Source organism: Lathyrus oleraceus, chromosome 4 (assembly GCF_024323335.1).
Source record: "Lathyrus oleraceus cultivar Zhongwan6 chromosome 4, CAAS_Psat_ZW6_1.0, whole genome shotgun sequence".
Lineage (NCBI taxonomy): Eukaryota > Viridiplantae > Streptophyta > Magnoliopsida > Fabales > Fabaceae > Lathyrus > Lathyrus oleraceus.
The window spans coordinates 467349608-467362070 of NC_066582.1; the positions used below are offsets into that span (position 1 = coordinate 467349608).

Below are 12463 nucleotides of genomic sequence, written 5' to 3' on the forward strand. Positions count from 1 at the left end.
GGCGTTCGTCGGCTTCTCCATTTCGGAATACGACTGTTGATAGGTCGGGAGTAGCTCCTTCTTGACGGGCCATTGATGAGTTGTATGAAACTTTTGGTATTGGTGGATGAGATGGAATATTTGTGAGTTACACGCTTGAAGAAATTGTAAAGAATTTAATAGATGAAGAGCAGAATGGTAATGAGAGTGGTAATTGATGAGGAAGAAGAGAGAAAGCGCGTATGCATTTATAGGAGAGCTCTCTAGAATTAGTGACGGTCGTCATAGGGGTGTGACGGTCGTCACGCGCAACGGGTGCGTAACGGTCGTCTGCAACGGTCAGATGCTCGTAACGTTCATTTGCATGCCATGTGACGATCGTGGCAGATCTGTGACAGTCGTCACGTTTGTGAGACGGGCGTCACCCTATATGTGACGGTTGTCACACTCTGATTTTTCAATTTTTAACGCAGGTTGCAGCAGCATATGATAATAGCATAATAATGGTAACTAAGCAATTGAATTTTAACAGCATAAATGCAAAAATAGATAAATATATAAATAGGCATAAATAAATGAATAGCAATTGAATTAATAAATTGAAATTAAATGTAACATAGGAAAAAATTGTAGCGATAACATAGCAAACAAAAGTGATAAAGCAAAAGTAATGAAATAAATATGCTCCCTCCCCACACAAAACAAAGCAGTGTCCTCATTGCTTAGTGCGAGTAGGAGAAATCAGTGGTTAGTAGTATTAGCCACGATTTTGTCCCAATGCAGCAACAACTTCGTTCAGATGATGAAACTGCTCAACGGCTATATCCATCAGGCCCAAGACATCAAAGCGTGTGAGATTTATCTCTTCTTTCACAATTGTGATGTCAGCTTGAAAACCATTCAGACGGGTGATGAGCATGGCATGATTATCAGCATATGATGGAGGAACCGGTTCATCAATGTTATAATAGTTGGGAGGTGTTTCAGGGTCAGATTCTTCCATATGGATAGGGTCATTGATACACTCATATTTAGGCGGAGTCGCGGGAGGTGAAGGTGGATCAATAGGGTGTTCCTCTAAGTCATAAAGCCAATTATTGCGGTTGTGAACACTCGTTTTCTCATGGTTAGGCAAGGTGAATAGTCGAACCACTTCGTTACTGATTAGATAATCAAAGGTATCCGTCCCAATGTTTCCTATGATTCTGCGGTTAAAGCAAAATTCGATATCCATGGGTCAGATGTTTCCAAAAGGTACAAGCTCATAAAATAGGCGTACAAGTCCGATGGCGTCTGCTATCATGGTTACTAGGCCACCTATGATTATTGGGGTACGATTATTCTTAGCAAGGTGAACAAATCTTTCCATCATGAATGTTACGATATTGACGTGTCGACCTTGGTCGACACATAGCAAGATGAAGAGTTCATCGCGGGACACTAAGGTGTTATTCTCTTCCTTACCAAATAAGGTGTGGGCCAGTATTTTATGAAAGTATCGGATAGCAGGGTTATGGATCTTTTGTGAGTGCATCTCATTCGGGTTAGGGTTGGACTCTCCAGTTATGATACCCCAGAAGTCATCTAGATCGATGTCATCGATTAGGTCCTCCTGACGGGTAGTAAAAACGAAAGGGCCACTACGGAATCCTAGGAGGTCAGCAAGGTCTCCACGTGTATAGGTGAAGTCCATGCTAAATAAACTAAAGGATACCAAGCCTTTGTTAAGTCCGTGTTCGGGGTTGTATACAAGGGAGCTCAGGAATTCTAAGGTTAGTTCACGGTACGTGATAAACCGTCTCTTAATAGCTACGTTCTCCCACCCAAGTTGGTTAAACATAAATAAGATGCTATCTCGGATGCCTAATTTATCCATGGGCGGTCCATCATAATATATAGTCAATGCCATATCCTTCCAGGCTAGATAATCATACCGCCTTCGTTGAACTCTGCCTCTGAAAACTGTATCTATTTGTTGCATGATGAAAGTCAGTAGCTCGATGAATTCAAGTAGATACTGGCATTAAGTCAGTAATGGTTATTAAAGAAAAATACAGATTGACTTTATGAAAGGGAAGAAAGAAAAAAATGGATAGAGAGAAAAATTGACATTAATAAAACAAGAAATATTCGCTATGTTTTACGTTGATAGCGCGGCGGCTCAAGAGTGTAAGTACTCATGGTGGTTCTTTCGAGGATGAATCCTCGGTCAAACTTTTAATTATCCTTGATTTCCATGGCCACTTATCAATCCATCTCTCATATCCGTCACCTTTTCTTCTTTTTCTTCTGCGAGGTAGTTTATCCTTCTGAACTTGTGGTGGTGGTTCTGGCTCTATCCTGAGAACTAGCTTTTCAGGTTTAGGTTCAATTTTTGCGAACACCACCTCAAAGTCTGATTTTCCCCTTTTTATACTAATTAGTTCCCTAATTTCATGGGCTTCTAATTTTCTCTTCTTGTTCAGGGTCTCAAATAAAGGTGCATTGGTGTGGATATTTTCTGATAGCTCCTCATTTCTTTCGGATTTGGGGTCTACCTTAACTTCCACAGACCTTCGCGGGAAAGGAATTGGTGATTTATAGGGAGGAGGAACAACACATAACTCTTCCTTCTCCACCTCTTTGACAACCTCCCTTTCGGGTGGTGTTTATGGAACTTTCTCAATCTCTACTCTTTTCTCACCTGAACCCTCCTCATTATCACTCTCCTTAGGATTTTCGGTAAATCTTTCACTGGTGATTGTTACCGTATCCACATGTTTCTCAGGGAAAGGTCCTAGAGGCGTCTGCCCAAGTAGGGAGATTTGAGTCTCCAATGCCTCGTTGTGAGTGACGAGGGACTCGACCACAATGTTCAATTGCGTAAGGGTTTCATTAGTATAGAGACTTTATTTTCTAAATTCTTCATTCTGAATAGTTTGTGTAGCCACAAAGCGTTCCATCATAGATTCTATCCTAGAGTGAGTTTGCGTATCAATGAAATCCTCCATCAATATTTCCAGGTTGGATTTATAGGAATCTTGCGATTCCTCAAAATACTGGGAGTGATAATCGTAGAGAAACTTTGGGCGATACATAGGAATAGAGAAAAGAGTGCCTTAGTCTATACTGGGTAACGAAAGAACCACACTATTCGACTAAAACAGGTCCCCGGCAACGGCGCCAAAAACTTGATGCTTGATCTGGCTATATATAAAATATAGTCTGTCGGGTACTTGACTGCAAGTGCACAGTCCAGTCGCTTTAGTTTTAAAAGATATCGATCCCACAAGGACCTATGGTCAAACTAGTGTTACTAACGTCACTATGTTTAGCTAAGAGAATTGATTAGTAGAAGTTTGGAAGCAAAATAGTAAATCTAAGGGAAATTTAGTTTTAAGAAATAATTGATGGAAGGAATCAGTATGCAGTGCATTAATTGTCAGAGATTTGATAAGTCACCGATGAATAGTTTAAATTCCAAATATCTCTCAGTAGAAAATATTTATTTAAAAAGCTTTTATCTCACACTCTCGTGATTGTTAATTCGGCATATAGCTTTAAGTCAGAATGTACGCTCTCACTGTCCCATTTGAAGTTAAAATTACTTTTTGAAAATAAATAAGTTCTAATTGCTTTTAAAGTGCTCTCGCTGTTTTTAAACTCAATGCCTAATTTTTACTATCCAGCTCGAGCCTCACGCTCTCGCAATTGTTGGTTCTCACCTTAGTAAATTTCCCACTCTCGTGGAAAAACCGTACTAAATAGATTTTCACGCTTTTGTGATAAAGTTAATTAAATTTAAATTAAAAACTTCAGCCTAAAAGATTGTTTTGAGAAAAAAGGTTTTCACCGGTTATTATTAAATCCCATCTGATTAAATTGCTACATACCGATACCGGTAATTTAGCCGGACATGTTAAATAAGGCAAACACAAGGCATAAACAGATCGACATTGCGGCAAACATAATTATAATAATAAGTGGGAAATAATAATAATAATTCAATAAAAACCTGGAGATCGAAGTAACAGAGTATAGCGATTCTTGGAGTACTTGAACAGTCCTCCACAAGTCGGTAGGCTTTGCTTCTTCAATACAAATTACTACTAAAATTAAATAAAGTGTAGTAGTTCCCCAATGTAGGAAACCACTACTATGGCTAACTGGAAAACGGAAAGGAAAAAAAGGGAAACTCTAAAAAGAATGGCGAATAAAATAAGGCAACGGAAACAAGGTTGCTGAAAAGAAAATACTAAAAGCTAGAAAGCTGTAAAACTAAATTGCAGAGCGTAAGTGTGAATGCAGGCCTCTCCAATTTTTCCCATTTTGGTCCTTTATATAGTGCTCTTTTAGGTCTTGGTGGTTGAGATATTCAAGGAAGACTTGGTTTGAATGAGGAATCCGGGGGAGTCAAGTTGTTGGAGGAAATTTAGGCACGTTTGGGTGCCTGTGATTGACTGTTTCAAAGCGCAGATTCTGGCCGTGTGACGGTCGTCATGGGCCTGTGACGGTCGTCACAGTCTGGGTCGTGACGAGCGTCATGAATCTGTGATGGTCGTCACATCAACAAATTCTGCATCTTCTGGTTTTCTGCTTTTTGTTGTGCTTTCTCATATGTTTCTTCTTCTTTTTCTTCCTTTTCTTCATTTTGCTCATTAATGCATGGAGATTTAAATACCTGGAAAAATAACACGAATACTTGCGCAATAATCGGGATATTAATTAAAATGGTATGATCTTTGAGTGTAAATCAAGGCATTTATTTGATGTGTTTTCGCGTTATCAACTAATAAGGTTGAAGTTAGCAGATACGTCATTTTGAAGGAATCAGAAGCGTGGGACTGAAATAAGTCTCAATCCAACCCTAGTGTAGTGACAACACCTGAGTTAACATATGAAGATACTTTAGAATCTGAAGGTTCTGAAGATGACTCAAAATCAGAAGATGATTCTGAAGGTGACTCTGAAGGTGAGTCTGACTTTGAAGGTGAATCTTATTTTGATTCATATTCTGATGATGATCCAGACTCTAGTGGTCAAGACTCTAGAGGAGGTTAAACTTCTTAAGGTGGAGCTTCTAAAGGTGGTCCAACTTATGGAGGTGGTCAAGCATCTGATGTTGTTCCAGCATCTGAAGAAGATTTTGAACAAGTTCAGAGGCCATAAAGATTTAGACAAATACCAAGGAGATTTGCAGAGTTTGACATGTTATAAGATACTGAAGTTAACTCTAAGGGAGAGGTCATTCAATGTGCCATGTTAGTAGACTCTGAATTAGTTAATGTTGAAGAAGCGCTCCAGAAGAAAGTGTGGTTGAAGGCCATGAAAGAAGAACTTGAGGCTATAGAAAGAAAAAATAAACAATACTTGGGAGTTGACTAAGCTTCCAAAGAACAAGAAAGCCATCGACATAATATGGGTTTTCAGGGTGAAATTGAATCCAGATGGATCGATTAGAAAACACAAAGCAGGGTTAGTTGCAAGAGTATTTCTAGATAAATATAGGTTAGATTACTTTGAATTGTTTGCGCCGGTAGCAAGACATAAAACAATCAAATTGGTGATTGCTATAGCTGCAAATAGGAATTGGTCGCTGACACATCTGGATGTGAAATCTTCCTTTCTGAATGGTCCATTGCAAGAAGAGGTATACAAGTAATAACCTCCTAGATTTATGGAAAAGAATTAGAAATGGATGGTGCACATGTTACATAAAGTGTTGTATGGATTGAAACAAGCTCCTAGAACTTGGAATATGAAAATTGATTCAGTTTTCGAGGTCCAAGGATTCAGAAAGTGTGAGATTGAGTATGGCGTTTATGTTCAGCAAACTTCTGAAGGAAATATGATTCTGGTGTGTCTCTATGTTGATGATATATTGCTGACAGGAAGTTGTTCAGATGAGATACTGAAGTTCAAGAAGGTGCGGATGAATGAGTTTGAGATGACTGATTAGGGAAATATGGTATATTTTCTAGGGGTGGAGATTTTGTACTCTGAGAAAGGTATCCTTTTTCATCATTTGAAGTATGAACTTGAACTTCTGAAGAGATTCGAGCTGGAAAATTGCAAGACTGCAATCACACCTACTGAAATGAATCACAAGTTGGATTTTGATGTTGAGGGTGATAGCGTAGATGCTATAATTTTTAAATAGTTGGTTGGCTCATTGAGATAATTGTGTAACATCAAACCAGACATTTGTTATGTAGTTTGAATGGTAAGTAGGTTTATGAACAAACCAAAGTGGTCACATTACCAAGCTGTTGTCAGGATTCTAAGGTATATTAAGGGGACTCTGAAGTATGGAGTGTTATTCCGTTCTAGTGTTAAGTCTGAATCAGGACTGATGTGCTATTTAGATTCTGATTAGTGTGGAGACTGAGTTGACAAAAGAAGTACTTCAGGATATTTCTTCACGTTGGAAGGTCATATCTCTTGGTGCTCCAAGAAGCAACCAGTGGTTTCATTGTCAACATGTGAAGCCGAGTATATTGCAGATGCTTTGTCTTCATGTCAAGCTATTTGGCTTATGAACTTGTTGCAGGATCTAAAGATCAAAGGAACAAGCATGTGAAGTTGATGATTGACAACAAATTAGCCATAAGCCTTGCCAAGAATCCAGTGATGCATGGAAGAAGCAAGCATATTGACATAAAGTTTCAGTTTGTGAGGAATAAGGTTCATAATAGAGTACTAGAAGTTGTACACTGTAGTACTCAAAAGCAATTTGCAGATGTGCTAACTAAAGTTGTGAAGACTGGACACTTTATCCACCTAAGGGATGGAATTGGTGTTGTAGAGTTTAGTTAGATGAATATGAATTAAGGGATGATGTTAGAAGTAATCCATATTCAGAAGTAGTATTGTTAATCATAAGCATAAGATTTTGAGGTTGTTGTTTCAGAAGTGTGTTTTAGCTTCTGGGTTGTAGTATTATTTTTGTTAAACTTAACCTAGCTAGTATAGGTCATTTTCGCCTACGTGGCATTATTGTTTGTGTATATAAACCAAACGTGTAACATAATTTCATAACTTAATTAATAGAGTTTCTCTAAAATTTATTTTGATCTATTTCTCTCTCTCTTATCTCTCCATCTTCACCATCTTCATCTTCAACCTTGTGCACCAAAATTCTCAACTAAGATTTGAGTTTGCACCTCCTTTCAAGTTGAATTGCTTAGAATAATGTTTGCTATCAAATATGTTAATATGAACAATTGGAGAAATATTTACCTTGAAATTGACTAAATGTTGATCATTCATGCTTTTTTTTAATGTGAATATTGTCCCTTTTCATCTTTTAATTAAATGGAAGAATATTTTAGACACTATATGCTCCTTTAAATTAAAGATATCTCACATTTTCATATAGGGAAATGCATGTGCATATATATTTGACAATGTATGTTTTTTTATTATAACACTTGATAGGATTCACTTTTAATTTGTGTTTTTGAAAGTCTTTTGAGAGATAGGATGAGCATGTCCAACTATCAAATTTGCTAGCTTCTTGATGGGTTAAATTATATGTTCCCTCATCCTTTTTGTTTTTACTTTTTATACAATAAATTGTCTTTATTAAAATAAAGTTACAGTTTTAATCTCTTTATTTTATTAAATTTACGTTATTAATTGTCTGTTTTAAATTCAAACTATTTTGTTCCCTATTTCACCAACTAGCTCACTTCGTCTTAAGCGACCCCTCAGAAATTTTGGGAGAACATAATCACACATGGCAAAAGTTTTATAGCACGTAAAACTAGATTAATGGTCGAAAATGTTTCTGTCAAGGTTCAAGTAATCATAATAGTATCATAATTTTATTAATCAGATGTGAAAAATTACTAATAAATATTAAGTAAACATAATTTACTATAATATAGAGAAAATAGTGCTCAATGTTGAAGTTTACTTCCTCTTATGGTGCTTAATCTTGAAGCTCTCGCATAATTCTTTCATTTCCTTGTTGTTCTGGTTTGTCCCATTGTATATGATGATCCGACTTGGAACCCATAACGACATATAATCTCCTTCTTGAGGAAATGGGCGACCACTTATCTCGTCATGTTGGCATATGAGGCAACTTCTACCCATTTGGTGAAGTAATCGATGGCGACCAGGATAAAACGATGACCATTGGAAGCTTTAGGATCGATGGCAGAAATCATGTTTATGCCTCATATTGAGAAAGGCTAAGGCAATGTCAAAACATTTAGAAGTGTTGGTGGTACATGCATTTTGTCAGCATAAGTTTGACATTTATGACACTTTCTGGCATAGTTGAAGCAGTCAGACTCTATGGTCAACCAGTAATAACCAACCCTTAAGATTTTCTTCGCCATATCATGCCCATTATCATGGATTCCAAAGGATCCGTCATGAATCTCTTTAATCAACATGTCTACTTCGTGTCTAACCACGTATCTAGGCAGAACCATGTCATGGTTTCTCTTGTAAAGTACACCATTGATCAGGAAGAATTTGGATGCCATCTTCCTCAAAGTTTTCTTGTCTAGGATGGTAGCATTTGCTGGATACTCCTGATTTTGCATATAGCATTTGATGTTGTGAAACCAAGGTTTACCATCAGCCTCTTCTTCAACCAATTGACAGTAAGATGGTTCATCGTTTCTCTCAATTTGAATGAGTGGTGCTTCATTACAAAACCTGACCTGGTACATTGAGGCTAACATAGCCAGAACATCAGCTACTTGATTTTCTATCCCCGGGATATGATAGAAGGTGATATCATCAAAGTAGTGTATCGCGATATGTGATCATCTTGGTATCACGAGTTTCCCATTCACCTTTGATTTTATAGATTATTAAAGATGAGTCACCATATACCTCAAGGATTTTGATTCGGAGGTCAATTGCTCCTTTAATACCCAGGATGCACGCCTCATATTCTGCTATATTTTTCGTGAAATCAAAGCACAACCTTGTTGTGAAAGGAGTATAACCACCATTTGGGTTCATCATAACATCTCCCACTCCATACCCCATGTAATTGGAGGAACCATCAAACATGAGCTTCCATCGAGATCCTGGCTCGGGTCCTTCCTCAGGTACTGGGATTTCATAATCCTTTACTTCCATAATATCTTCATCGGGGAAGTCAAATTTCAGTGGTTGGTAATCTTCGAATGGTTGGTGTACAAGGTAGTCAGACAACACAGTTCCTTTGATAGCTTTCTTGGATACGTATTGGATGTTGTACTCGGACAACAACATCTGCCAACGAGCAAGTCTTCCAATTAAGACAAGATTCTCAAAGATGTACTTTATTAGATCCATCTTTAAGATTAACAAAGTAGTATGACAAATCCTATACTACCTCGGATGACGAGCGGCCCATGCTAAAGCGCAACAAGTTTTCTCTAAGACTGAATATAGGATTTCAAAATTGGTAAAATTCTTGCTCATATAGTAACTGACATGTTCTTCCCGTTCGGTTTCATCATGTTGTCCCAACACACATCCCATTGACTCTTCAATCACAGTCAGATAAATAAATAATGGCTTCCCCTGAACAGGTGAAATCAGAATAAGAGGCTCTTACAAATAATCTCTGTTTTTCTCGAAAGCTTTTTGGCAGTCAGAATTCCATTCAATTGCTTGATCTCTTTGAAGCAACTTGAATGTGGGCTCACACGTAGCAGTCATATGGGTGATAAACCTGGAGATGTAGTTTAATCATCCTAGGAAACCTATGACCTCTATTTTGGTATGTGGAGCATGCATTTCTTGTATTGCTCTGACCTTGTCGGGATCTACCTCAATTCCTCGTTGACTAGCGATGAAACCAAGCAACGTTCGTGATCGAACACCAAAAGTGCATTTAGCAAGGGTCAATCGTAGTTGGAATTTTTGGAGGCGCTCAAATAGCTTATGCAAGTGGTCCATATGATCGTCTTCACTTTGAGATTTAGTGATCACATCATTGACATAAACCTCAATTTCCTTATGCATAATATCATGGAAGAGGGTGACCATTTCTCTTTGGTAAGTTGCTCCTGCGTTCTTGAGTCTGAAAGGTATAACCTTATAGCAAAGTGTTCCCCAAGGGGTAATGAACATGGTCTTTTCCATATCTTCTGTGGCCATCTTGATTTGATTATAAGTTGAGAATCCATCTATGAAGGAGAAGATAACGAACATAACAGTGTTGTCTAATAGGGTGTCAATGTGTGGCAGAGGGAAGCCGTCCTTCAGACTAGCTTTGTTTAAATCCTTATAAACGACACACATCCTGACCTTGTTATCCTTTTTGGGCACAGGCACGATGTTAGCTACCCATTGAGGGTACTTCGCAACTTCTAGGAAACCAACATCGAATTTACGTTTGACCTCTTCACAAATCTTCAGAGCCATGTCGGGTCTTGTTCTTTGGAGTTTTTGCTTCACTGGCGGGAAGTCTGGCTGAAGCGGAAGCTTATGCACAACAGCAACAATGTCTAGACCTGACATATCCTAGTACGACCATGCAAATACATCTCGATACTCTTGTAGCAGCTTGATCAATCTTTCCTTGATGGTTGTCCCAAATGTAGTCCCAACTTTGACCTCTTTCATCTCTTCCTTTGTGCCAAGGTTGATCGTCTCCACTGGCTCTTGATGTAGCTGAAAGGCTTTCAACTCATGCTCGAGCAACTTTTCCATCTCTTCGGGGATATCACAATCTTCCTCACTTTCTTCTTCCACATGGTAGACAGGGAGTTCAAAGTTATAGGAAGTAGTAAGGTCATCGGATTCAACTGATTTATTGATTATTCTGCATGTTTTTGAACGATTGCTTTTAGAAAAAAATGGAAATTAAAATGCAAAAAAATAAAATAATATTTTTGTAGTTTTTGAAAAGGTTGCCATTTTTTGAAAAGAAAAGCAAAAAATGAACAATAAGAATTTGAACAAAATTTCTTTTATTTATCATAATGATATTTGAAAATTAGAGTGGTCCTACAGATGATCCATTAGCCTTAGGCAGAGCTTAGGATTTGAAAATAAAGGAAAACACAATTACTTCGACACGAGAAAGATTTTGGGGATCTCAATTGCCTCCCAATTTGTCAAGGATGCTTCACACCAGTATATAAAATTTGGCATTTCTTCCTCTATGGTGTCATCTTCAATGGCACTGACTCGATCTCCATGGACATAGTCTGTGTTGAGGAACACATCCTAGATGCTTTGTATGCGGTCTTTTACAGGGACCAAGGCTTCTTTATTACTAGAAGGCTTGTACCCCAAACCGAAATGGTCCTTTTTCTCGCTGATATCGATGACTTGCCTCTAACATGTAGGGCCCCCACTTTCAATTGTTGATTTGGAGCTCTTTAAAGATGCAAATGATGATTTGGTCTTATCAACTGGGTCCTTCGTTTCCATAAACATGGCATTGGTTATCTCGAGATCCTGGAAAGATGTTTCCATGCAATCCTCATCATCCTCAATGTATCTAAAGAAGGAGAGTTGACTGACAATGAAATCTTCTTCGCCTGAGATAATAATGAGCTTGTTGTTGACGACAAACTTAATTTTTTGGTGTAAAGTAGAAGTCAATTCCCCAATAGCATATATCCATTGGCGTCCCAAAAGACAACTATAAGCAGGATTAATATCCATGACTTGAAAAGTGATGCGGAATACATGTGGAACAATTTGGATTGGTAAATCTACCTCCCTAACTACTGTCCTTTGAGACCCATCAAATGATTTTACCACTAGTGCATTGGGTTTCATCACTGACCCTTGGTAGGACAATTTAGCAAGTGCCCTCTTTGGTATGACATTGAGTGAAGACCCAGTGTCAACTAATAATCTGGCTATAGCATCTTTTTTGCATTTTATGGACACATGTAAGGCACGATTATGATTTTGTCCATCCTTAGGAAATTCTTCATTGCTGAAGCTTAAAGTATTGCAAGTTATGATATTGGCGACGACCCCATCAAACTGGCCAACCGTTGTATCTTAAGTAACACGAGCTTGAGCAAGCACTTTTAGTAAAGCCTCCCTATGAGCTTGGAAGTTCAACAAAATGTACAAGATATATATCTTTGACGGCGTTTGATGCATTTGATCGACTATTTTGTAGTCGCTCTTCTTTATCATTTTCAAAAATTCAACAGCTTCACCAGACTGTACCACTTATGATTCCTTAGTTGGAACTGCAATTGTAGCTTCCTTTGTCGGTGCTTGAGAGGTCACATTGAAATCTGGAGTATAAATTTGACCATTACGGGTCATTCTACTCGTTCCCGTAATGTTTGTGGCATCGGGACTAACAACTTCTCGGATTTTCTCACATTCAACATCTTCAGGCTCCCTATCCACAACAGTCATGTTGTATTTCTAAGGCACGACCTTGGTGGTCTCGAATGGAAAGGGGGTAGGCATACAGACCACCACAGGAGATAGATGGCTAGTTGATTGGACAACATCTCTTCTTTGATAGGTTATCTCAATAGGATATGGAAAATTGAAAGAAAGTTCAATT

General features: G+C 38.1%; 1 protein-coding gene across 1 annotated transcript; it reads right to left on the reverse strand.

Moving 5' to 3' along the window:
- Window positions 1–8156: 8156 nt before the first annotated feature.
- On the reverse strand, window positions 8157–10434 carry LOC127137989 (uncharacterized). The gene is made up of 4 exons (XM_051064398.1): window positions 9727–10434; window positions 9403–9492; window positions 8812–9261; window positions 8157–8636 (listed from the first exon to the last, which is right to left on the reverse strand). The coding sequence occupies exons 1-4, from the start codon at window positions 10432–10434 to the stop codon at window positions 8157–8159; spliced, it is 1728 nt and encodes a 575-aa protein (XP_050920355.1).
- Between the last annotated feature and the right edge of the window lie 2029 nt (window positions 10435–12463).

What these genes read in the sequence shown, in the direction of transcription:
- LOC127137989 (XM_051064398.1), bottom strand. Translation starts at nt 10,434, where the DNA reads ATGTCAGGTCTAGACATTGTTGCTGTTGTGCATAAGCTTCCGCTTCAG. An exon ending in TTGAGGTAGATCCCGACAAG is followed by an intron (nt 9,493 to 9,726) that starts GTCAGAGCAATA and finishes TCACCTGTTCAG; the next exon opens with GGGAAGCCATTATTTATTTA. An exon ending in TCCGAATCAAAATCCTTGAG is followed by an intron (nt 8,637 to 8,811) that starts GTATATGGTGAC and finishes TCAATGTACCAG; the next exon opens with GTCAGGTTTTGTAATGAAGC.